The 26,155-nt window shown below is 36.6% G+C and overlaps 3 protein-coding genes across 3 annotated transcripts in view; 2 read left to right on the forward strand and 1 right to left on the reverse strand.

Moving 5' to 3' along the window:
• The first annotated feature begins 1,790 nt into the window (after positions 1 to 1,790).
• On the forward strand, positions 1,791 to 3,563 carry LOC124633353 (putative nuclease HARBI1). Its single transcript, XM_047168547.1, has 5 exons — positions 1,791 to 2,307; positions 2,407 to 2,739; positions 2,817 to 2,961; positions 3,045 to 3,371; positions 3,447 to 3,563. The coding sequence occupies exons 1-5, from the start codon at positions 2,074 to 2,076 to the stop codon at positions 3,506 to 3,508; spliced, it is 1,101 nt and encodes a 366-aa protein (XP_047024503.1). The 5' UTR covers positions 1,791 to 2,073; the 3' UTR covers positions 3,509 to 3,563.
• LOC124633354 lies at positions 3,559 to 5,809 on the reverse strand. The gene is made up of 9 exons (XM_047168548.1): positions 5,224 to 5,809; positions 4,903 to 5,107; positions 4,616 to 4,801; positions 4,459 to 4,525; positions 4,345 to 4,380; positions 4,143 to 4,235; positions 3,991 to 4,065; positions 3,806 to 3,897; positions 3,559 to 3,713 (listed from the first exon to the last, which is right to left on the reverse strand). Exons 1-9 carry the CDS (start codon positions 5,283 to 5,285, stop codon positions 3,561 to 3,563), a joined length of 969 nt encoding a protein of 322 aa, XP_047024504.1. The 5' UTR covers positions 5,286 to 5,809; the 3' UTR covers positions 3,559 to 3,560.
• Positions 5,810 to 23,715: 17,906 nt separating this feature from the next.
• Positions 23,716 to 26,155, forward strand: part of LOC124633126 (guanine nucleotide-binding protein subunit gamma-e) — a 28,751-nt gene continuing 26,311 nt past the window's right edge. Inside the window, exon 1 of the mRNA XM_047168224.1 lies at positions 23,716 to 23,791. The gene's annotated coding sequence lies outside the window, so the exon portion shown is untranslated. The remainder of the gene's footprint in view (positions 23,792 to 26,155) is intronic.

A 26,155-nucleotide genomic window follows, 5' to 3' on the forward strand; every position in this document is an offset into this window, starting at 1 on the left:
TTAATTTTATTTTATTATTCATTAGATTACAAAGTATATGGTTCTGTATTTGAATAAAACTACATAAAACCGCAAAAACATTAATTACACAGCCATCTTTACCGTATCATAAAAATCCACAAAAACCTTCGATCTACTACAAATACAGCACCGAACATAAAATTCAGCATTTAAGTATCGACGCTGAGAACTGTTGGTTGGCACCATTAGCGAAATGATTGGTTCCATTAAATATCACTTAGGTCACAATTTTGTAGGAGCCGTCACACTGCGTTAAATATTAAAAAGAAAAGTAAAACGATAGACTTAAGGCTGGTAAGTGGTTGAAAATTGGAGAAGACTGGCTGTTGTTGGTTGGCTTAAAAATGTGTTTTAGGGGATTGTAATATGGCAACTACAGTCAGAGTTATTTATACAGTTAATGAAAGAAAGAAAGAAAAACCATTTATTTAACACACAAATGACGCAGAAAACAAACACACACAAATACAAACAAATTAAACAATGGACAAAACAAACAGTGAAACAAAAAAAAGAAAAGCGCTGCAGCTGCGTCACTTATGCGTGAAAAGGGGCAGCGCTCAGCATAATGCTGTGTCTCGCACACGCAGGCACGAGACAACAGCGCTGGTTTTCAGCGCTGACCCACCACATGACTTGCCTCGGGACTATACAATCTAGACGCCGTTTCGGCACGAATCCAGTAAATAAATAAATATATATATATATAATAATATAATATTAATGACATATCATCCAAGCCTTGTATACTAAATTTGCTTAAGTCAGCAATTTTACCAGCTCCACGTGAGAACTACTACATGTAACCGAAAAAAAAGTATCTTATAGCCTTCCTCGATAAATGGGCTATGTAATATTGTAAGATTTTTCTCAAACGGTTTCTGGTTTGTAGTTCTTGAGATTTACGCGTTCAAACACAAAAACTCTTCAGTTCTATAAAATTAATTACAGAAGAAGCAAAAGAGGGACATCGATAATCTTCTTCTTTTTCCTGTCCAGTTCCCTAATATCCTCATATGTATCACAAAAACATATTTGCAAAAACAATTCAACTGAACTAAAAAATCAATTTGAAAATCCATAGATTGATTTCCACAGTTGGTCAGTGGGCCAGGGATTTGATCAGCAGCCAGCGAACTAATAAATTCCAGTGATCCACGCGATCGCCGCACTATATGAAAGCCGAGCAATACCAGATATTGCTTCTCTATCTCTTACATAGATTAAGTAAGAAAGCAGATGCGATAAGTGTGAGAGTAGAAGAGTATTTTACCTAATTGCAGCAGTCTAATTTACAAAGATCTTAATTTGAAAAATATGATGCAGCCTAAAAGCTGTTATAAATATTTTCTTTGAAAATATTGTAATTAAAATCGTGAGGGATAAATCATGAGGCAAATATTTTTAAATTACGGTTTTAAAATACCTGAAATGTTCAATTAATCAAATAGTTAACTGAAAATTATTGTGAAAACTACTCAAGTGATTCAAATGAAAGGTACACAGATAGCCACTAGTAGGTACTAGTAGTACACAGTTGCTTTTTATCCAGGTGCGGGAAGTTCCATTGGGACGCCGATGGAATCGCTGGGATCAGCAATTAATGAAATATACCTACACCTGATATTTCAAAATAAAAACCATTACAAGATGTAACAGTCGTCAAAGAACCGTCCCCTCTGTACGAACTTACTCCATCATAATCTTGGTTCTCACAAAATCTGCACGGATCACTAGTGTTATTGGATTCTGTGTGATGTCTGCTGGGCCTGCAGTCTCGACAAAGATAGCGATCGCTTAACGACAAAATTCGGTCGATAAGTCCTAACGATCCGATCGTAACGATTTTTGGTAGTCTCTACTGCCAAAACTATCGAGTGTCATCGCAAAGTTACCGAATATTTTCGGTAAGATAACGATTTATCGTTATGTCATAGAATTTCCTTGCGACAGTTTTTGACAGCCCGCTAAGTGATAGCTACTATCGATATCGTTCCTATATTTGTTTATTTTACGTCAGAAAATATTAAATAAATAGTAATTTAATAAATAATGGCTTCTGAATATTTAGCATGGGACTTAGTTGTGCTCGAGCACAGACGCGATGTGCTTATGGGTCGACAAATAGCACGAAACAAGCGAAACGATGAAAATCCCTTGGATTTGGAGGATGGCCAATTTCTTCAAATGTATAGAATTTCAAAGGAAATGTTTCACAGGCTACTAAGTGAACTGCGTCCATCTCTCCAAAGACGACGGCCTTACGGACTTTCTGTGGAGTCCCAAGTAAGTGTCTTTGCGACCTACCGTGCATAAATAATATTTCTATAATATATTTTTTCTTATAACTAAGGTTGAACTTTTTTTAAATTTTCTTCTTATTAGATACTGACGGCACTCCGATTTTACGCATGTGGGTGCTACCAACAACCTGTTGGCTTGCAGTGGGGTTGTAGCATGAGCCAAAAATCTGTTAGCCGAGTCATCCGGGCTGTAACTTCGGCAATAAATGAAAAACTTTTAAGAAAATATATTAAATTTCCAATGACTCAAGGAGAACGCCATGCGGCAAAACAGAAATTTAGAAATGCCCCACAGCCATTCCCAGGGGTAATTGGAGCCATTGATTGCACCCATATAAAAATTTTAGCTCCTAAGACCAATGAGGAGTCTTATGTGAGTGGTCACCATGAGGGCCATTCATTAAATGTGCAAGCTGTAAGTTGACCTTCAGTTCTATAATATCTAAAAATATTGTTTGAAAAATATGTACTTACATATTTAATATATTACAGGTGTGTGACCCTGATCTTATTATTTTAAATATTAATGCTCGATGGCCAGGAGCGAGACATGATGCTCACATATGGGCAAATTCACCGGTGCGCTCAACAATGAAGCGACATTTTGAAAATGGGGACCGCCGTGCTTGGCTGCTTGGTAAATAAATGAACATTATAAATCTGCCTCGAAGAGGTTGCCCATTCGACTTCTGAAATTACTTTGTATTTTTAATCTTTTAGGTGATGATGGATATCCTCTGGAACCGTGGTTAATGACTCCCATAAAACATCAACAGCCTGGCACACCGGAATATAAATATACCGAAGCACACTGCTCAGCTAGGAACATCATAGAAAGATGCTTCGGTGTGCTAAAATCTGTGTTTAGATGTCTATCACACCAACGCCAGTTAATGTACGAACCCTATATGGCTGGCCTAATAATTAACGCATGTGCAGTGCTCCACAATATGCGGATAACATATAAATTACCGGAACCAGAGTCCACCACATCCATGCAGCTGGTGGATAATAGTAGATTCCATGATGATATGTTAGAAGTTACAGGTAACTTATGAACTGATTTTTTATTTTACTATGTATGTATACCTAACACCAATACATTTTATTTTTGTTATGCAGGTTCTGGGCGAGCTGTTGCAGAGCGCATAAGAAGAAGGCTAATTAACACTAGTTTCACATAATTATTATACTTTTTTTCATTTATGTACTGTTTCAAATAAAAAACATTTTATATCATTTATTATTTTTATTTATGTAATTATTTATTGCGTCAGCTATTTTGTTTCCGACTTTTACCAATTGCAGCGTCGCCTCGGCTTGTACCTTGGCTGCCTCAGCCTGCATCTTGGCAGCATCTGCTTGCGCTTGAGCAGCAGTTGCCAGCATCTAAAAAACGTTGGATTTACTGAATGTGTCTTAATGTTCTCTAGCATGCTAGTGTGTATAATAATTAAGAGGAAATTTACACTATAACACACCTTCATTGTAGCAGCATTTGCTTCTGCAACTGCTAGAAATTCTCGTCGAGCTGCACTATATTGCTCAGAAACACTTTGGCGAGGATTCAGATCTGAAAATACCCAAAATTATTGGTATTGTAGGAATTATTGGCTGACCCACCTGCAGAACTAATGTTTTTATTATAAATAAAATTTAAGCTTACTCCTCTTTCTTCTGGGTCTCTGTCGCAGTGGTGGTGTTGATGATGCAACAGTTTCTGTCCTTCTGCCACGTACTGCTGGAATTATCAATTATAACACATTAAATAAAAATCAATGAAAATAAACATAGGTGAGCAAAATAACTGCAACTTACTCATTTGTAGTACTGGCGACTGAGGGGCATCTTGCACTTGTTCTTGGATGGGTGGTGGTGAAGAACCAGCCGTTGCTCTGCTGTCATTGATTGCTAAAATATTTTGTTAATTAATATTTTGGTAACATTAGTGTACAGATGTATACACATAATAAAATATATTATAGCAGTAACCAACTAGTTACTAAAAACTCCAACTTACTTGTTTCAGTCGGTAACAATTCCACAAAATCTCTAGCTGTAATAAAATAAATAGTAACATTAAAATTAAAATAATTATATTTTGAATTGAGTACCTATTAATTTAAAAACTTACCCTGAGAATGAGGTAAGGTGAGAACCTCAGAGATTACCACCCCAGCCTCCATCTCATGTTGTAATAACTGTAAATAACAATAAAAGTATTTTTAGTGTTATCAACATTCAAAGATTGAGAATATTAAATTGTATTGAATACAATAATCACAACTTACATCTTCCTCTGGCATAGCGTCCGGGCAGTCTGTCCCAAAGGAATAATCTGCCCCAACTATTGAAATTATCCGGCTCTCGGCCTCGGTCAGGGGAGCAGTGCTGACGCCTCGGTTGCCGGTACGTTTTTGTTCTTTTTTTAATTTTGCCGCCTTACTGCAAGCGCGGCTTTTTAAGTCTCTCCAAACCTACAATTAGAATAATTAACTCAAGTAAATAATAAAAAAAAACTGACGTGGCATGTACATGCTTATAATTAAAACCAATTCAATCTTTGAAAAAGACTTACCGTCATCCACTGCTCTGGTGTCTTTCTAGACCCGTTAGGGAGATTATTGAGCTCCTCGGCAACCTCCCTCCAGCCCGTTTCGAAATTTTCCCGGCCCTGCAAGCCGGTAAATTTCCGCGTGTGCAAATATGGACGCGCTTCTAATATTGATAGTAGTGCATCAATTTGAGCGGGTGTAACACGAGGGCTACGCAGACGCTTACGCCTGAAACATTAAAGTAGTCATTATGTAAACACAGAATACTTCGGATGTATACAAAGTATTCAATTTAGTAAGTACCAAGAATAGGAATAAAAAATTCTCGTTGTAGATGTACTTACCTGACGCTCAAGCTGCTGGCACCCGGCAGGCCTGCGCCTGTTTCAATGACTTCACCGTCCATGAATAGTAATGAATACACCGTTCTCCTTTATTATTATTATAAATCAAACCAATGTTCAAGTGCACAAACAAACTTGACATTGACAGTTTGTTTATGTTCTATGTCTGTATTGCAAGTACGCAAACTATTAAGATCTTTAATATGTGTTTTCTTAAAAAACGGTATGTTTTACTTACACGGTTCGATGCAAAAAGTTTTAATATGATAAGGTTCATCTATTTTCTTTATAATTGTCAAAGGAAACAAAATTGGTTGTGCAAATCTTGTCTACCATTTCTCCCTATAATACAAGGATTTTTTTTACATGCAACATTTTAATACAAATTCACCGCACTATGAATACGGTTTTCGCTATCGTACCGACACGAATATGTCATGATAATTAGCGATGTTGCCCGCTATCTCGGCTGTCGAGACTTGCGTTTATCGTTACTGTCGTTATGGCAAGCGAATATTTTCGTTAATATTTAGCGACTGTCAGTTTGCGATCGAATCGCTATCTTATGTCGAGACTGCAGGCCCTGGACAGACGCGGTTATTATCATAGCGTGAGCGAGATTTATTCCGACAAGCTGCTTCTTACGGACGATGTGGGCAGTGGCAGGTTACTTTGTAAATGCCAAGAGACTTAGTTTCGTTTTAAAGTTCTGTAATGCATGAAGCATAGGGAAGGAATGAACTTTGGGAGAATGAATGATAAGGATTTGCACGGCAATGCACTTTTTTTTTGTTATCCAACTTTCAAGCCCATGATTGCTTGACCTTATCCAACCTCAATCTTGGAATGAAGCAGTAAGTTGACGATGGTTATATCATTTAAATATAACGATAACTGAACCATTTTCAGTTTGCCGAATCAAATTGCCGATCAGATCGATGGGCAGCAATTGCACTACTGGTTATGGTTTGTTTTTACAGTTAAATGGTGCAACCCACCGGCCCACCCATATACACTCTTACCACGGTAAGACCAAACCTAAACAAAACCACAAACAAACCTAAACAGCACAAATTAATTGCGAACCAACCACAAACTTCCAAAGAAGTCAAGCTCAGCAATAAAGTCTTATTTCAACACCCTGCAAAAGCAAAAGTTTCCCTATTTGTTCAAAAATACAGACCGAAGTAACAGACTCCAGTAACATACATTATGTATAAAACGTTGCACCTTTAAGTACTTGTGAATAGTTTACAAAACAGTATGTACTTGTTGAGACAGATGCTAAGTGGACTTTGATGGGCGGCCGCTAATGGCGGTGGAGAGTTAAGTGAAAGGAAACTAGCGATTTTTTTAGTATGTCGTTTTGAAGCACGGCGGCTTAATATATTCGCCCCTGCCAAAACGAGTCAAGCAAAGCGTATGAGCACTACCTACCTTTTCTCGAAGCGCATCGTCGTATCTTTGAGCCCTATTCAGTTTGATCGAATTAATCACCAGGAACTTATTAGATTGAAACAAAAGGTGTTTATCGACCACGAGATTAGACAAAATGTTCTACATTCTTTATTGTCTAATCCTAACTTTACCAGTTCTATTATTTGGGTAGACATGTATTTACCACCCCAAATAAACATTAAAAAGAATCTCATTCATTAACAATTTTATTCTCAGTCCCAGACTTCACTAAAGTAGACCGCTGTTGAACAAAAAAAATATATAATTTTGAACAATTATAAGAATTTCGATGTTAAAACACCATTGTAGTCTTTCCTACAAACCACCATTTAGAAGTTGAAAGTTCAAAAAAATGTATACTAAAATCTCAGTCCCTACTACTAATTTTTAGTTGTTTCATATTCTACAGAATTCGATTTGGTATTCGCTACCTCCCATCTCTCGCACCATCACCACCGCCATCGGCTGCCACTCATTATTACAGCTCGCTACGAGGTCTGCACATCTTACAGGAAACAAGTACTTAGCAACTCGCAGACTCATCACATTGATTGTTACACTTCAGCATTGCTCAGATATTTTAGAGAGTTTGAGCTCTGTGCGTGAGTGTATTGTAGGATTGAGTTTTTCAGGTAGGTAGTAATTATCCCGTAGTTTTATGCGGGCCTCTGAGAAACTAGGTACTTCTCGCACATGGATATAAAAAAGCCTTTGTTATTCTGATAAAGCTATACTACTGCCAAGTTTCATCAGAATACAGCCAGTGATTTTCTGAAAAGAGTAACAATCTTGATCGGTTTTGTATACTTATTGATGACGCTCGTGAAACCGCGGTGAAGCTTCTTTTAAGGATAGATATAATAACAGGGTATAATACATGAAGAGGCGAGGAAATCCAACAGCAAATGCTAATCCTAGCTATGTCTTTATTAAATCACTAAATAAATTTCAAATTCTTACTGTGTCCTAGTTCCATTGTCTAATTTTCAGCAAGTCTTTTATCCTAAAGTTTGGAAAGAACGCCAAAAATTGTAACAGGCTGTTTCGTCGTCAGACTTCTAATATAACTTAGTTCGCGCCAACGCTAAGCAAGTTAGGTGTATCTTTTGTTCAAATTCATCGCGTGTCCGCTGAAAATTGAGTTTGCTGGAACGCATCAAACTTCGTCCACCCCGATGGACGATGGCACAGTTTTTTTAGAAGTTTCTCTGAGCTGAGTTCTGTTTGCTTGTGAAGAATATTAAACGTAGGTTTTTATGATGAGTAAAAATTTTATTCTATTAAATTTTTGTTGTTGAAAGGTTTTCCGAACTCCTGGAGGGTTCTAAATAATAGAGTAGTTAACAGTTTCACTATCTAAACTGTAGGTCGGTTGACCATAATCACAAATTCTGAATCCTGGATGTATTGGAATGAACATACAACCCCCAAATAGATGTGAAAGAGTAACTACATGCATGTCATAATTTGTTCTGAGTCCAATACTGCATCAAGATCTAATCAGAACTCCCTCCCAAGCAATCATTACATCGTCAAAGAAAACATTATAAATCTCCAAAGCAAGGAAAACAAGGAGATTACTAGGTTTCAAATAAACGGTAGTACATGACAGTAAATGGATTTGGTGGCGGTACTCCGCCAGACGTGCTCGCTGCTCGCACTTGATTAAAAACAGAACGTGTGAAACGTATACCAGTATTCTACAATAGTTCCAATTTTCAAAATATTTCTGAAATTTTTTTTTTTTTTTTTTTTAATAAAGAGAATATTTTATTCAAATATTTACATAATATTTACATTAATTTTAAAAATTAAAAATAAACTTATATATACAACTTAAAACTAATACATAGCATCAAAAAATTGCTCCTCATCGCTGTCACCGGGTAATGTACCCAGAAGGCTGATCTTGATCGTGATCTTTAGTTTGGCAATTAACCCAATAATTCGGCAACTAAATTCTGAATTTAACGTCTGGTATCTCGACGATGGGACCCTGGGAGGCAACAGAGATACCGTACTTAATGATTTCATTTTCCTAAGAGACAAACTCCATAACATTGGCCTTGACCTAAACATTTCCAAATGCGAACTATTTATATCTGACACAACCGACAGACAGACGACACTCCAAAATTTTAACGCAGTAGCCGATGGCATAAAAATAATAGACAAAAGTTCTCTTTGCCTCCTGGGGTCACCAGTACTAGAAGAGTCATTTTCGGATTTTATTGAGAACAAAATTCAAAATTTCAATGATATTTCGGAAAGGTTATTCAAAATTAATATACATTCAGCCATCACCATCCTACGATACTGCTGCTTTGGCCTCAAATTAACCTACATCTTGCGTGCTTCTCATTTATGGAAGCACATCAACCTTTTGGATCAAATTGATAAAATAATTCGACACACACTTTCATCAATTTTAAATGTGGCCTTGGACGACAAAGCTTGGTCTCAAGCTACACTTCCCATCCGTATGGGAGGGCTTGGCGTCCGCAAAATTTCCAGTATTAGTTTACCGGCATTTATTTCCTCCGTCCATGGCACTGACAAATTGATCAGGAAAATCCTACCTATTACACTGTTCAATTTTGAGGTGCCATGCCTGGCGGAGGCTATTAATGCCTGGAAAGTCACATGCCCGAATACCGATCTACCCGCCAACCCATCCTCCCAGAGACAGTGGGATGAGCCGCTCTGCAGAGTAATACGGAAAAATCTCATTGATACGTCAATTACTTCTGCGGAGCGAGCACGCCTACTGGCTGTGGGTGAATGGGAGTCAGGTCTTTGGCTTCACGCATTTCCGTCGGCAAACATAGGCACCATGTTTGACGACACCACTTTCAGACTCGCTGTCTGCCTGCGTCTGGGTGCTTCATGCTGCACTCCTCACCGCTGCCACTGCGGGGAAGCTGTCAACAGCCTCGGTCACCACGGCCTGTCGTGCAGCCGGAGTGCGGGCCGCATACCACGACATGCGAATATCAACGACGTGATCCGTCGGGCTCTTGTTGCCGTCGGCGTGCCAGCCGTACTTGAACCAAATGGTTTGGCACGCGACGATGGCAAGAGACCAGACGGCATGTCGCTATTTCCGTGGAAGATGGGTAGGACTTTAGTGTGGGACGCGACCTGCGTCGACACTCTTGCGCCATCCCATCTTCCTAGAACTGCGTGTTGTGTCGGCTCCGCCGCTTCACAAGCAGAAGACCTCAAACGGCGCAAATATAGTAGCCTTATCGGGAATTACATGTTTGAGCCGTTTGGGGTTGAAACTCTCGGGCCGTGGGGTCCGAGTGCTCACGCGCTTGCAAAGGAAATTTCTAAGCGCCTTGTTGACACTTCTCGTGACCCAAGGGCTGGCTTTTATTTCGCACAGAGGTTGAGCATTGCCATCCAACGTGGCAATGCTGCCAGCCTTCTGGGTACATTACCCGGTGACAGCGATGAGGAGCAATTTTTTGATGCTATGTATTAGTTTTAAATTTCTGAAAATAATTTAAAAATTGTGTACCTGATATTGAACTTGTTTGGCATTCGTCACGGGTAGTCAGAAGCCAGTAAGTCTGACAAAAAAAAAACTAAATATCCGTTAACTGTAATAGGAAAATTGATAATCTTGCTTTCATGTCTCTATACAGATAAATTGCTTAAGTTTATTCAATAGTTTTTCTTCCTGCGTACTTGCTGTGTGTTTGTATGTCTGTTACTTTTTCACGCTTAATCTGCTGGATGGTTTACAGCTAACAAATCTTACATCATTATTAAATATGGGCTACGTTTTATCTATTTAATGTATGTGTGAAACCGCCAATGGAAGCTTGTACTAAATAAATTCACATCATCGCAATCTCTCGAAAGAGCCATGATGAACATAAAAACTGAAAATTAGTATAAAAAACCGTGGGCACGAAGCTAATCTCCCACAAATCTACGACCACTGTTACACATCCCCTGTATGCAGAATGTCCTGTTATAATGAACACTCACCCCTAGGTGCAACCTTAATTGATTCCACGCCTCCGTCCGCTAAGATCACAATGTAATATTGTTGCAGTTTATTTGAATTTATCGTGTTGTGCACTGATGAAGGTTTGGAAACTTTGAGTGGTTTTTTTTCTGTTTATTTTAGGGAGTTAAAAGAGTACACGTAAGCTATTGTTTGTTTATTTGAGGAAAAATCGTCGGACAAAGGCATGACAACGGCGATAAGTATTAAGGGATGACACTGGCTCCGCTGGCACTGGCTAGTTGGCGATTGGTACCCGGGACTATCGACCCTCGTTCCTCCCGCCTTATGTCGCTATTATCACTAAATGCTTGCGTCAAAAAATATCTACACAAAGGTCTCCCCGCACATCTTTTATGCTGCATTTAAAAGTGCGTGTTTAGTTTGAAGAACAAACATAGATTTCACAACTCCTTCGGGAAGATTATAATGTAATATTGTTGCAGTTTATTTGAATTTATCATGCAGTGCTCTGATGAAGCTTTGTTCCAACAAACAACAGCTTTGTAATTAGGTCTTGTAATATAAGAGGTACTGCTGTTGGCTTCTTGATTATTGCTTGTATGTGTTTGGGTCATTATTTTTCTCGGTTTTGGTTGCTATTATTCTGTGCTGTGGAATATGGTGTTAGTGGATCATGATCTTTTATAATTCAAGTGGTGAAGTAGATGTCATAGGATGTATGCATGTTAAAGTGTCTTCAATTAAGATTTTTTGGATATCTGATGAAACACAAAATTTCTTCTGCGAATATACGCGAGTATATTTGTGGTGTTATGGCTCCGTATTTATAAGATAACATCTAGAGTAATATACTGTTACTGTTACAGCCTTTTTATCGTCCCACTGCTGAGCACAGGCCTCCTCTCACACGGAGAAGGTACATGGAGAAGGTAGAGTTATATACTTCTTACCCAAGACTTAAAAGTTATGTCAGCATCATCAGCCCAGCAAATCCTTATCACTGTTCTCGATCTTCAGCTTACCTCTAATCCATGCCCAATACGAACATAATCCGCCATAGTATTTGGAGTAACTCGCTCTAATTTCTCTAATGCAGTCCAATGAATCTGTTCCCCACACAAATGCATCGCCTATACATATGTATGTGGGGGTTCAAAACTGTGCTAAATCAATAGTCCGATGTGAGGACCCATTGTGTTGGACCCTTGTCTGCCAGACGGCACAACAATCATTGTCACACCAATTGTTTTGTGTAGGGCTGCTAAAGTCTGTTAAATAAGCTTTGAAATGGTGAAATGATGACATACCGTTATTTATTAAATTAGTTTCAAAACCATTTCATCGAATGAGACTAGAAATAGGTACTTTGAACCTCATAAAATACGTACTTAGAACAGTCTAATCTATGTCCCATCCCTCCCACCATTTATGTTTTTGCTCGAATTTTCTTTGTTGAGATAAACCTATTTGAATTACCTTTGTACATACATTTGTTTTGAGCCGTCTGACTATTCTTGAATTCCTGAAGAAAAAATGTGAAAGGCAAAGATAAGTGTAAAATAAAGTAAGAAATACCTACCTTTTTATCAAGCCATTGAGGATTTTCTTAGTTTCTCTTCCTAATCATGTTTAATGATTTGATCATGTTATAGCAGTAGCTAGATATGTAATTTTGGAACACCCAAACATCAAAATGACCAAATGCCTAGAATGATAATTTACCCCACCATAGTTTTTCGAAGGTCAATATTTACTTGATCTAAAACTGCCAACCCTGCAAGTATAAAGTCCAGAACTAGAAGTGTACCACCGTACAATAAAGCATACAGTTCGCCATAAGTGTGCGTAATACGATACTGCCGACCAACTTTATATAGTTCGATTCCTATAGTTCCAGTGCTGGGCTGCTTCATCGAATGCTTCCAATAAGACAATAGATTGATTTGAAAGAATAGTAGGGAAGGAAATGTATACAGATCTATTTATTTTTTGGCTGGAGAATGGTGGGGTAGTTTTCCAGTATAACGTTCGTCTTCAGGGAGGTCTTAGGTACGTAGGAAAAATGTACGGACGGAATGTATGGACGTTCAGTAACTTCAGCATGAAAACTGTTATAACTGCTTAATTGGTGTACTAATTGCCACACGAGTCAACATATTTTTTACCGGATCGGCGTATCGCATGTGTAAGCCTCTTAAATACATCCATGATATAACAGAACTTCCTAATTTATGACATCGTTTATAATACGGTATTTCCATACCAGAAAATGGGATGCAAATGTTACGGTTAAGGTTAGATTCCACCAGTGTGCTACATTATGCGGCATTACGATGCACATATACATGTTTCTTCTAGTCTATTCGCTCTCGCAAACAGTAACAAATTGCGTGCGAACAAAAGTACGCAAACAGTTGTAGTGGAAACTTGCTCTTATATCTTTATCTTGCTTACATTGTTACAAAGCTTACAAAAACACGTCATGGTGGAATCCCCTTGCAAAAATTAACCTACTATTCTGCAAGCACTACTAAGAACACTGCTTACCCAATTAGTGCTTACAAGCGTGATAATGATATTATTTATTTATGTAACGCTTAGATCACTTAACTAAGTGGAACCGCCAATACCATGTCTTCTATCTACCAAGGGTACAAAACCAGTGGTTATGCTCGTATGTACATTCATGTGTGTTAATTTTATTGATGATCATGTTTGAGTTTGTCAATTTATACAATTGTACATGCTAAACCATCTGATTGAAACTATAATAATGAGCTATCTTTTTCTTGAGCTCTCCTCTTTATGGTCGGAAATCATTAAATGACGCCCTCCCACTGAGACTGAGAGACTGAGAGAGACCGTGAGAGAGTGTCAGACTCTTAATGATTAAAGCCCACCATTTTCCTTTTGAGCATGTACCTTCGTCACTGGGGTGTGTCTGTGTTCCTGGCGGTTCCTGTTGGTTGAATGCTTTAAGTAGTAACCACGGTTGCACGCAACAACCACTCATCCGCAACCCGACCTCGGGTTGTTGCTTAACCGCAGACAGTATGCTATAACTAGAAAACTAGGATTTTTTCTCATGTTAGATTTTACACCTGATTATGTTATTGTAGGTAATGTAATTTTGTTATGAACTCCATTTGCACCTTTTTATTTAGTTGTTGCCTAAGTTTTTCTTTCTTTAATTTGTAGCTGGCCATAATTTTAAGCTTGTTAGTGGATGACACAGAGAGTGTACATGAATTTAGGTCAGTCTCACTAAATCAATATTTGAAAAAAGTAATAAAATCGCCACAATTAAGCTAATAAAAGTATGTATTTTGTGTAAATAGGAGTTTGTATATATTTATAATGTTAATATTAATATGGATTTTCCATTATAGATTATAATAAAAGCTATTAAAAAAATGATTGACTGTTAAAAAATAACAATTAACACTGAAATATTTTTAAATGATCAAACTTTATCTTTAGCACCACTAATAAAGCGGGATGACGTAAATTCCTCCCAAATTAGGCAAAACATATTCTCCGCAAAGTCCCAAAACCCCCAATTCTAACAAGGAAAATGATACAAAACTGTTATAGGAGGAAAACTTCGGATAAAACGTAGATAAACTCATCGTTATATTACAAGAATGTTATCTATACTAATAAAATAAAAAGGAAACATATTTGTTTTTGTGTCCTGAAGGCTCCGAAACTACAGAAACGATTTGAAAATTTCTTTCACTTTTGGAAAGCTAGACTCTTCTCAAGTAACATAAGGCTATATGGTATCAACCCCGGTACGGGCAACTGTAGTTGCCACAGAAGGTGGGTGAAACCGCGGGAACCCGGCTAGTATTACAAACACCTTCTCTTCTTCTTCTATCTTCTCTTCATTCTATAAAAAATAATGTCACTTTTCACTGTAATTTTATACTCAAGAATGGGCTCACCAATCCACACAAATGTTTACGCTTTGTGAGGACTGTTAGTAAATGGTTTATGTGAAGTTTGCACAAAATCGGTCGAGCGGTTCATGATCGCTGGTAACAACTAGTATCTTTATAATACAAGAATGTTATGATGTAATATTCCTCAGGGTCAAAGACCAGCAATTGTTCACAATTACCCACGGGTCAACAGGTTAAGTGGTCTCTTTGCTTTATGACTTGACATCTTGACAGATTATATCTTTTGAATTTTAATTAGGAATTAATAAAAAATAATATTTCAATCGACTCAAGACCGGGATCATTCATTGGGGGAGGTCTACGTTCAGCAGTGGACGATAATTGGCTTAAACGATGATGATAAATGTATCAAGTATCTAGTCATCTAGTGAATAAACTCTAGTCACTAGATGATGTAGATGGGAAAGGGATCTTGGGATATTATTATAACTTGGATTACAACAGACTAGACTGGACTGTGGAATAATCAGTCTGTAGAAAATTAGTAGGCTGGTTCTCGAGTCTATTCCCAAACATGTTGGGGTCGGCTTCCAGTTTAACCGGATTCAGCTGATTACCAGTGTTTTACAAGGAGCGACTATCTGAACTCTTCAACCCGGGCCATTAGTTTTCTTAAGTAATCACCCACAAAACCAATTTTCAGCAATCAAAAAAATTATTTGTAACAGAACCTTTACAATTCAACTCGCAAGTCAAAAACGGTTTAAAACCTAAATAAGTATGCCTTTAGCAAGGATCCTCTCAACATCGATATATAATAAGTAAGCTAAGTATCGCGATACTACACCGTTCCCATCAGCTAATCACTGCAGATAGAAATATAATCTCATCAACGCCTGCATAAGGGTTGATAGTAAACTGTATGTGTGTATGTCAGTTTGCACCTGCAGTACATACGTGCCTGCTGAATCATTTACCTGGTGCTGCTGTGAGGATGGAACGCGTTCCCATTGTCCTGATCAAACTTGGTAAGAGAAAAGTGTGATATTTTCAGCGAACCATTGACTGTCATCACAAGAATGACGTAAAAATTGCATAACACTATCAAGATAGTAGCAAGAGAAGAGAAAAGAAGAGAGAAGGTTTGGTAGTACGAATCGAATTTGCCAGTGTGAAAAGGCTGTTGAGAAAGAAAGGTCATTTAGGTGATAATTTTCTCCACTGACTATTATTTATTTTCTTTTCATGTATTTTTAAGAGGATATAGAGGTAGATGGAGTTAAGACTGGAGTTCGACTCTGGAGGACTCGTATAATTTGTAAAATTCAACAAAACAACAAACAACAAAAACAATCGATATGTTTTGTTCTACCAATTTTAAAGGACATCCATCTTAAAACGTCCTATTTAAACCAAAATACCCAAAAAATATTGTCGTTCATTTTGGGGAACATCCGTCAAACGTTTTCCCGTGTGACAACGCGAACAGACTTCACTAACCTAACTCATAATACAAAACGGTCAATATGCATCTATCGTCGTCGATACACCTACACGTGTCTGTGTGCGTGTCTATTAGCTGTGCATGTGTGAGTGGCCCTTGTTTGACGGCTGGTCGGCAGAAAACTGTATGTGAGAATTTTTTCAATTAATTTTTTGAATAAAATGTGATAGTTTTTTAGAGTTTGCTGTTTAAGGGGGTTTCGTGGTATTATAAAACACGTAGGAAGTGATAAAGGAGAGTATTTTAAGGAAGACTTTTGTAAATGTTACCTTCTAAAAGTGCTGATTTTCAGAGTACATACTTTGCATAAATTACTTTTATTCATAATTTGGGAGTAAGAGTTGAAAATTGTAAGTACAGTATTTTGTGAATAAATTAAATGTAGACAGGCGGTTTTGTCAGACTATTCTTAAATTTAATATTTGCTCAAGTGTTTTAATTTCTTTCAACGACTGTTCAATATGATAAAAGGTGCATCAGTAATAATAAATAACATTTATTTTAAATTCTGCTTACAAATTCAAATATTATGAATGACATTTCAAAATGCGGAAAGTTTAAATAAAAACAAAAAATAATAAAAAAACTTGATCAACCAATACATGCAAAGCAGCATGAATATTAATACAGTATTAGAAGCACAGTTTCTAATGCGGTACCAAATCACGCAATAATAGAATGCAAATTGACATATCTTTATTTTTACACGCTTTTTATTAGCTTCACCTGTATGTTTGTATGTTTGTAACCGACTTCTTTGGGCGCGATTTTGACCCACTTTAAACAGCCAGATTTCGTTCAAACTTTGTAGATTTATTGAGGACCGATGACAATACACTAATTTGATAAAATTATTCCATTTTTAACCGACTTCCCAAAAAGGAGGAGGTTACACATACACATCGATTACTCCGAGGTTTATAGACCGATCTACGTGATTCTTTTTTTGTTCGACTCGGAATAGCTGCCAGTTGGTCCCATAGTCATCAGGTCAGGATCTGATGATGGAAACCCTGAGAAATCGAGGGCAACCTTCGAAAGTTGTAGGCATGCATAGGGTAAAAACTTGACACTCAGGTGTACGCCTAAAAGCACTATTCAACTGTGAAGATTTGGAGCTGACCTGATGATGGAGACCAGAGAGGGTCCAGGGAACTCGACAACTGAATATGTTAACTACCTCGTGTTTGGGCTTAAATTATTTGTATTGACAAGACCTTTGCAACAGTGAAGGTTTGGAGCTGACCTGATGATGGAGACCAGAGAAAGTCGAGGGAACTCGACAACTGAATATGTAAACCTCGTGTTTGGGCTTAAATTATTTGTATTGACAAAACCTATGCAACAGTGAAGGTTGGGAGCTGACCTGATGATGGAGACCAGAGAAAGTCGAGGGAACTCGACAACTGAGTAAATAAACAAATAAACTGAATATGTAAAATACCTCGTTTGGACTTATATTCTTTGTATTGATGAGAACTTCCCACTTGTATGGATAGTGACAACTATTCGTAATATCACCCGTGTCGTCACGTTACGCACCAAATCCTCAACCATCAAGAGACCAACATCCAAAATATGTATTTTACCCGTAGTTGAATAAGCTTTATGTTTTACGCATGTTATTTTAGAAGAAATTTACACTTTACATATGTTTAAAATCAAGTAAGTATACAACAAATATTTACTACTTTACTTTTAGATCAAATGTACAAAATCACAATATTGTTAAATTGTCTTTCCATATCTATGTTAATTATTTTAAGATAATATTGTTATTCATATTTAAACTTTGTTAGTATAAGGTCAAATTGTTATATTTATTATGTATATATTCATTGTATATGAGTCATAATGTGTAAATTTTGTTCGAATTTAATGTATACAGTACAAGTGCAAATTATGTAGTTCAAATGTTTTTAAGTATAGTTCATCCTTAGTTCATTTTCGCCCACCAAGGACGTTCCTTCAGTAACGTCCTTGGTGGGCAGTATGTTTGCGACTAACATTTGAATGCTTCCTACTCGCTCGATAGATGGCGTTGTCGCGTTTAAATGCGCGCTATGGTTTCGTTACAAGCAAGACAAAATGTTTTTTTTGTAAGACTTTAATATACCAGCTTAGAACAGTGCACAGAGGCGGTTTTATTTATCATCACCCCATCTTGTGTACTAGTAGGTCAGCAGATCACCTAGTAGCTTAGCTAGGAAACAACAGTCGATAAGGCAGGACTCGTTGTTAATTTTTATTTCCAATAATTATCTTTAGCCGTTTTCTCTAACATTGTCAAATTTTTGTATACTAAAGAGAATTTTAATTCTACAAAACAAATAATAGTTTAAAAAAAAACTAAATCTACTTTAAAAAAACAAAACAAACTAAAAAACAGAAAATGCAAAATATCTTGATTCCTTTAACTAACAAGGCTATAATACTAAAAATTGTTGCCAAAATAAAGCGAAAAATTTTTTTCGATCGTAAAGCACTCTCTGATGCTTCGCATCACGAGTCGTGCAATAGTTTAAAATTAAAAAGCTATTATAAATAATCCAAACTAAAAAGTAGAAAATAAATAATAGTTTAAAAAAAACTAAAAAACACGCTTTTTATAGAAAACCGAACTAAAAAATAGCAAATAAATTTTAATGAATTTAAATTAAGAAAATAGTGTTCAAAATTTCAATGAATATAAATTAATAATAGTGTGAATACAAAAAAAATATTTTAAAAAGCGTGGGGTGCATGGTGTCAATAGTTATAAATATTTTATTGACAGATATGAGTAGAGTGATTTTCATTTCGATATGACCTTAAAAAGCACCCCACGCTTTTTTAAATATTTTTTTTGTATTCACACTATTATTAATTTATATTCATTGAAATTTTGAACACTATTTTCTTAATTTAAATTCATTAAAATTTATTTGCTATTTTTTAGTTCGGTTTTCTATAAAAAGCGTGTTTTTTAGTTTTTTTTAAACTATTATTTTAGCACTACAAAGCTAGAATATCAGAAGTTGCATGATACATTCTTGGTCAATTAGAGCGTAGAGCGGTAGCGGCATACGAGGTCTGGGTATAGTCGCACTGGCACTCAAGACAGACGGTACGTTACATAAAAAAAACACGCGAAAAAAACTCGAAAAAAGAACACGAAAAATAAAAATACACGCAAAAAAAATAAAACACGATCAAAAAAGAATGCAATTTAAATTTACGCGCGCGATTCGAATAGCGTTCCGAGTTTTGAAAATCGAATAGGTTTGACATAGAAAAGAGTTTCGTGTTTTTGAGGTCGGGTTTAGTTTGTGTTTTGTTGTACGTGTGTGTACGTTTGCGTGTGTGAGTGGAGGGCAGACGGGAGCTTATTGGGGGTAATCGAATTAGTGATAATTTAATTAGTTTTGCGGCAAGCCCGGTAAGTCACGCAATGAAAAATATGGCTCGGATATTTGACGGCATTTGGTCTGTTATATTATTTGTTTGTTTATTAATTACTTGTTGAGTTTTTGTGGATAATTCTTGGAAATTGTCGCTCTTCTCATGTAAGTAAAAGTGTGATAAAATTTACTTTTGATACTTAATGGTTTAATTAAGTTACGTGTGTAACATATGCTTTCTTTTTCATACGCTTAAAAACTTGATTAATGTATGTCGTTTAATGTTTGAAAATATAAAGCGCTTAATTCTTTATGTACGAAAATGTTTTTTCCATCTTTCTAAAATGTAACAACTATTATTTTCTTTAACGTTCTTATAATATTATAAAACTACTAAGTATAATCCTCTTCAATTTCAAAACAAAGACAAAACTTTACAAGTTACCAGACAATTTATATAAGTAAAAGTTAAACCTATTTAGTTGAGCGTTTGTCCTCCGCTAACATTAGTCATTAATTAACATAATTAATTAGTCTGCTGTCGGTTTTATTGTCATTAAAATTTGCTTTTGTATTACAATTATTTGTATCAAATACAATGTATGCAGGATGCCCTACATAGCAATTGTTTTATATGACCTTTTGGTTCAGTGGTAATTAGTGTCGCTACTTCGTATAAGGTCCTGGGTTCCATTTTAGAAAGTACAAGATATAATGTCATCTCATAACATCCTACATGACGGTTGTTTAGCACTCTTTCACTAGAAAACGGCTGAACATATTCGGGTAAAATTCCGTTCAGTGACAGATGACACCCGTACACGGATGGATGTCATTTGAACAGTAATGTAAATAGACGATACAGATATACACAGTAGTCGTCAAGGATAGTCAGACAACCAGTCTTACCAAGGGGTATCAGGTTGCTCCATGTAAAAACATTTTAAGTTAGCTACATACAGTTAGACTGAAAGCCGACCCAAACATACTTGGTAAAAGGCTAGGCAGATGATGCTGAGTATGATGAGTTAAGAGTATTTTTTATTCTTAACCAGAGTGTGCAGTATTTAACGGAACACCTACAATAATAAAAGCATAATTCGTAATGCTAGTTACCTAAGCACACCTTTATTTTTCTCAGTTAACATGATGCAGACACGTCTTAAAACAACACACTTATGATGTCACTGTTTAACCAGCTACATAAGTATGATGTGGTCTAACTGGTCTTACTTGAACTGTATGTAAGTCGTTCCTTCATCCATGACTTCATCTGCTGACTCGTTTCCCAACTATGTTGGGGTCGGCTTCCAGTCTAACCAGATGCAGCTGAGTACCAGTGCTTTACAAGGAGCGACTGCCTATCTGACCTCCTCAACTCGGTTACCCGGACAACCCGATATCCCTTGGTTAGGATTGTTGTCGTACTTTGTAGCTGCTGGCTTCCTGGAACGACTGCCAAAGATGTTCAAATGACAACGGGGACAATTTATATTGCATTCCGAAACCTTCACCTACTGATCGATAGCAATTAGTATCCTTTTGATTGAATAAAAAAAAAGTTCTTTTTTTCACACCATTGATTAATTTGCTCGTTACTTAACGACAGCCCATAAATCAATCAATCATTAAATAAAATCGAAAAAAAAACTGTACTAAGCAATAAATAACTAGCCAAAGTTTATATATCATACATTTTTCCATTAAAAAAAATACATTTCCAGCCAAAATAATCATCATAGAATTCCATTCGATAGTTTTTGCGGAAACATATGGCTGTCAATCTCGTCAATATTTTTTCGTTCAAATGCAATCACACAAATGTGTCCAGTTTTTTATGTCATTCAGTGTACATTTTAAATCCACGTGATTGCAAAAATACGGGAACATCAAATTAGCCTAGCACATATACAATACGCAAAGGATTTGTATTCAAATTGAACACTATTATTTTTTATATAAAAAAAAAAAACTATTACCATTTTCAATTGTTCCGAGGACACGTTTTTGTGGGTTTTCCCGTTTACATTTAATTGTCTAACCTTAGCAGTCGTCAAGATAGTCAGAAGCCAGAAAGTCTGACAACCAATCTTACTAGGGGGTTGCCTTGGGTCAACTGGGCTGAGAAGGTCGGTAAGGCGTTGGCTCCATGTAAAACACTGATAAGCTGCATCCAGTTAGACTGGAAGCCGACCACAACATAGCCGAGAAAAGGCAGATATATAATTGGTTCGCAGTCCTCTAATTTGCTAATTTTAAAAGTAGCTTTATCCATTACAATAAAAGGTTTTAAACTAGCAATGTAATTTATCCATTGCTCACGTGCCAGCTTAGCTACGGGGGTCGTTATAAAATATTAATGTCTCACCTACATTGTGACAATGACATCGAGCACTCAAGGTGAAATGTATATGGTGCCCATGGGATGTAAACCCATGGGAAATTAAAACTTATACTACCGTTCGTTACTGTTATTATTTTACAACGGTATAGTTTTACTGATTTTAATCAGCTTTAGTTTTATGGCATCCATATTCCATAGACGTGTATTATTATGCCAGTGGGAGTAATTTATACTTAGCTAGTATTTTTCCGTGGATTCTGTAGGGAATTATGAAGCAAATATTCCATCGGATTTCCATTATAATTATCTAATGTTTCTTCTGGTCTATTTGATCTAGCAAAAACCAACATATTGTGTGTGAACGATTCAAAAATGGATGGCAATTAAGCACGACCAGAAAGAGATGCCTAATCTCTTTCCGCAGGCATGACAATTTCGTGATCACGGATGCATCACCACGAACTTCTAACATATTATTTGGTTTCCTCTCCTATAACTCCTACGAAGACTATGATGGGAATCGAACCTGAGACCCTGCGCACAGTAGTCAGGCTTGGTAACTAGTGGTTACCAGAACTTGGTAACTAGATCAACAAGTCAGTTCGAATTAATAAATGTAAATCTATCTCTGTGGTTTATATTAGTAAGTAATACGATCAGTGATTGCCAATACAAGTAGGTAGGATAAACTATCAGATAGCGTGTTTGTTTCGCACGAGAATTTGAAACTCATTACGTGACATAGATATTGATGTTGATAATCAAATAAAGAATAAGTCTAGCTTTGGTAAGCGTTTAACGCTTCTGATGGGAGCTTCCAACCCTTAATCGAATGAACATGAAAAATTATATTTAAATTTTAATAGGAGAACTACTTCACTAAGCTGGGTAAATTAGCTTTCTAGACTCTCCCTAAATATTATTTGGATTCAATAGATCTGGCTTAAAAGTGCGACAGACAGCTGTTTTCATATTGACAATTGAAGTGAGGAAAATAAATATAAATTAAAGTAAAGGAAAAACTATGAAATACCTCACTATTATTCATGTTAAACATATCCATGATATAAAAATTATAAATATTATATGATTTATTTTAGTTTCCTGTATTTCAACAATTATAATTGTTCTCCATTCGCAAGTGAAACGATAAACCTATAGGTAAAAATTTTTAGTGATAAAATATATTGCAATATTACCAATAATTCATTAACAGCCAATTTCTTCATCAAAAGTAAAAGCCAAAGTAAAAGTCAAAGTAATGTCAAAAGTAAGAGCAACGGTCAAATTCGTTTTTTTCTATTAGTTTTGCCGTTACTTTAGCCTTGAAAAAACGAATTTGACCGTTACTTTTACTTTAGACATTACTTTGACTTTTACTTTTGATGAAGAAACTGGCCGTTAGTTGGCTACCGCCTGTCTTCCCGCAAAACTCAACAATGCCGGTAATGCAATTCTATTAGTTTTGCTGTTACTTTAGCCTTGAAAAAACGAATTTGACCGTTACTTTTACTTTAGACATTACTTTGACTTTTACTTTTGATGAAGAAACTGGCCGTTAGTTGGCTACCGCCTCTCTTCCCGCAAAACTCAACAATGCCGGACAGACCTCATATTCTCGCTATAGGATATTTTTGTTAATTACGAACCGAACCGAATTATAAAAACATAGATTCTGTTTTTTTTATTTTTTTACCGATCTTCAAAAAAAGACAAGGTTCTGATGTAGCCATCATATCTTTTCACTAATTACTCCAATATTTGTTTTTTATATTTTGTAACAAACAAACATACATCCTCATTCACGATATTACTATTCCTAGTAACAATGAATTTAGGTAACAACTTTATACAGGCGACTTGATTTTCCTTCCTCATGATTGTGTATGTAAAATATTCATTGCGCATCATGTTTCAGACTGAAGCGGCTGCTAGCTAAGCTGAAACTACAGCTCCGGGAGCGAAGACTTACAATAAGAAGCAATTAGTAAGAAGGTGAGGTTGCAATGTTTTTTTATTTTTTGAGAAACTATTTATTTCACGAAAAATGCTTAATTCAATTAAAAAAAAAAGTCGTGGTGGCCTAGTGGACAAAGAACCAACCTCTCGAGTATGAGGGCGCGGGTTCGATTCCAGGTCAGGCAAGTACCAATGCAACTTTTCTAAGTTTGTATGTACTTTCTAAGTATATCTTAGACACCAATGCCTGTGTTTCGGATGGCACGTTAAACTGTAGGTCCCGGCTGTCATTAAACATCCTTGGCAGTCGTTACGGGTAGTCAGAAGCCAGTAAGTCTGACACCAGTCTAACCAAGGGGTATCGGGTTGCCCGGGTAACTAGGTTGAGGAGGTCAGATAGGCAGTCGCTTCTTGTAAAGCACTGGTACTCAGCGGAATCCGGTTAGACTGGAAGCCGACCCCAACATAGTTTGGGAAATGGCTCGGAGGAGGAGGAGGAAAAATGCTTAATTCTAATATTTTTGATAATTGAAATGCTCTGTGTAAAAATATATGTTCTATAAAATAAAACATAACTAACTGTTAGGTATTAACGAAATTGAGTAGATTTTGATTTAACTAAAAAGTCAAAAGTTGGTAATAATTTTAACTTTAGGTAGGATAACAAAGTAAATATTTTTTCAATGGAATTGCTTAGACACCGGTTCACTCTCTATTCCCTAACTCTGAGTCGAAAATCAGACACGACCGAGAGAGATTAGACACAGGACCGACATTGACATACTCTCCGATGCACGGGTGTATCAATCACCAACTTTCAAACTTCTGGCGGCTTTCTCTTAAAATCCACAACGCGATTTCGACTCGTTCCGGGAACCAAACCCAAGGCTCCGTGCATAACTGTCGCAAGTTGGCACAACGAGTCAAATACGAAGCTATATCTACCTATCAATATCGAATTCCCTATAGAAGAGCTTCGGCACACATAACTGCAGAGAAAAGGGCTCAGTTCCCACACGATTCTATTTGACAAGCCATTTATTTTGATCATGTTTCCTTATTGGCTTTCCCGATATTGGATGTTATATGTGGGTAGTTCCATGCAGTTGCGTGAATAATGCCCGTTAGGGGATTTTGGGATTTCTCTTATGTATTGGTAATTTCAAGAATTAATTAAGAAGCTTAATCTAGGATATTGGTGAGACTAAAGGTACTAATAATTCGTAAAAAAGCTGAAGAGTTTATTTGCTTGCTTGAACGCGCTAATCTCAGGAACTACTGGTTTACTTAAAAAATATATATATTATCCTCTTCTGCTTCTCTTCTTAATATTATAGTCCTTTAGGACGAGTGTGAAAGCGCTGACAGAATGTAATAGAATAAGAAAATTAAAATCTGTATTTCGTCTACATGTTAATAAAGTAATTTTCCAAACCGGCTTAGTAATTCTTCACTTAAATAAAAAAATATAAAACAGGTGTATGCTATTGTAAGAAAAACTGGTAGACGGTAAACATTTTCCCACCTGTAACTCCAAATAGGCCACTATAACAAAACCAAGTACTCAAAAAAAATACCAAAAACTAAAGCGTACCTCTCACACAGTCGCACAGTCGCACGGGTATTTACAGAGATTTTCACAGAAAGCACACAACACTTGTTAGTACGTAGTATTTAGTAAACAACGTTCGTCTGTTTGTTTGTTCGTCGCCGTGAACTCCATATGGCCCGACGTCTGTCACGAAGATAATGTGTTTCTTTTATTCGCAAGGGTATTTTTTTCTATGTATCTTTAACTTTAGAGGAGCTCAAGAAGGGTCGATCAATCATAAGGTTAAGCAACGCTTGGCACGGTCGCTCCGTGGATGGGTGACAATCTTGTCGTGATGTTTTGGTTGTTATATCAACGTCTTTTTTTTTTCCGACGTCAAAAATCATCAAATGACCCCTCCCGCTGTGGGTTAGCAGCGGTGAGGGAGTGTCAGACTCTTACTGACTAAAAACCGTCGTGTTCCGTCATAGGCCTTTTATGTACCAGGGCCGCGGTATCTCTTTCGAACAACCCGCAGCTTTCGAACAACCCGCAGCTTATATCAACGTCTTTGGCAGTCATTTCGGGTAGAAGCTAGAAAGTCTTGGTGACTGGGTTTATCAAGGGGTATCGGGCAACCCAGGTTATTTGGTTAAGGTAGTCAGATAGACAGTCGCTCATAAATATAATTTTTGTTTAACATTATTAGACATAATTGATTCTACTCCTTTAAACTGGATTATCTTCATAAAACAATTGAATTTGTATTATATGTGAAACTTCAGAAGAATTTCCCCAAGTTTATTCTGAATTCATTTTGTATGGAAAGTTATCTTTTTTGGTACACTTCTGTAATAAAAACTTTGAGC

This window comes from Helicoverpa zea, chromosome 9, assembly GCF_022581195.2.
Source record: "Helicoverpa zea isolate HzStark_Cry1AcR chromosome 9, ilHelZeax1.1, whole genome shotgun sequence".
NCBI lineage: Eukaryota > Metazoa > Arthropoda > Insecta > Lepidoptera > Noctuidae > Helicoverpa > Helicoverpa zea.

Coding starts and splice junctions, on each gene's coding strand:
- LOC124633353 (XM_047168547.1), top strand. CDS start 2,074: ATGGCTTCTGAATATTTAGCATGGGACTTAGTTGTGCTCGAGCACAGA. Junction 2,308..2,406: donor GACTTTCTGTGGAGTCCCAA/GTAAGTGTCTTT, acceptor TCTTCTTATTAG/ATACTGACGGCACTCCGATT. Junction 2,962..3,044: donor CCGCCGTGCTTGGCTGCTTG/GTAAATAAATGA, acceptor TTAATCTTTTAG/GTGATGATGGATATCCTCTG.
- LOC124633354 (XM_047168548.1), bottom strand. CDS start 5,285: ATGGACGGTGAAGTCATTGAAACAGGCGCAGGCCTGCCGGGTGCCAGC. Junction 4,381..4,458: donor CACCTTACCTCATTCTCAGG/GTAAGTTTTTAA, acceptor ATTTTATTACAG/CTAGAGATTTTGTGGAATTG. Junction 4,236..4,344: donor ATTGTTACCGACTGAAACAA/GTAAGTTGGAGT, acceptor AAAATATTTTAG/CAATCAATGACAGCAGAGCA.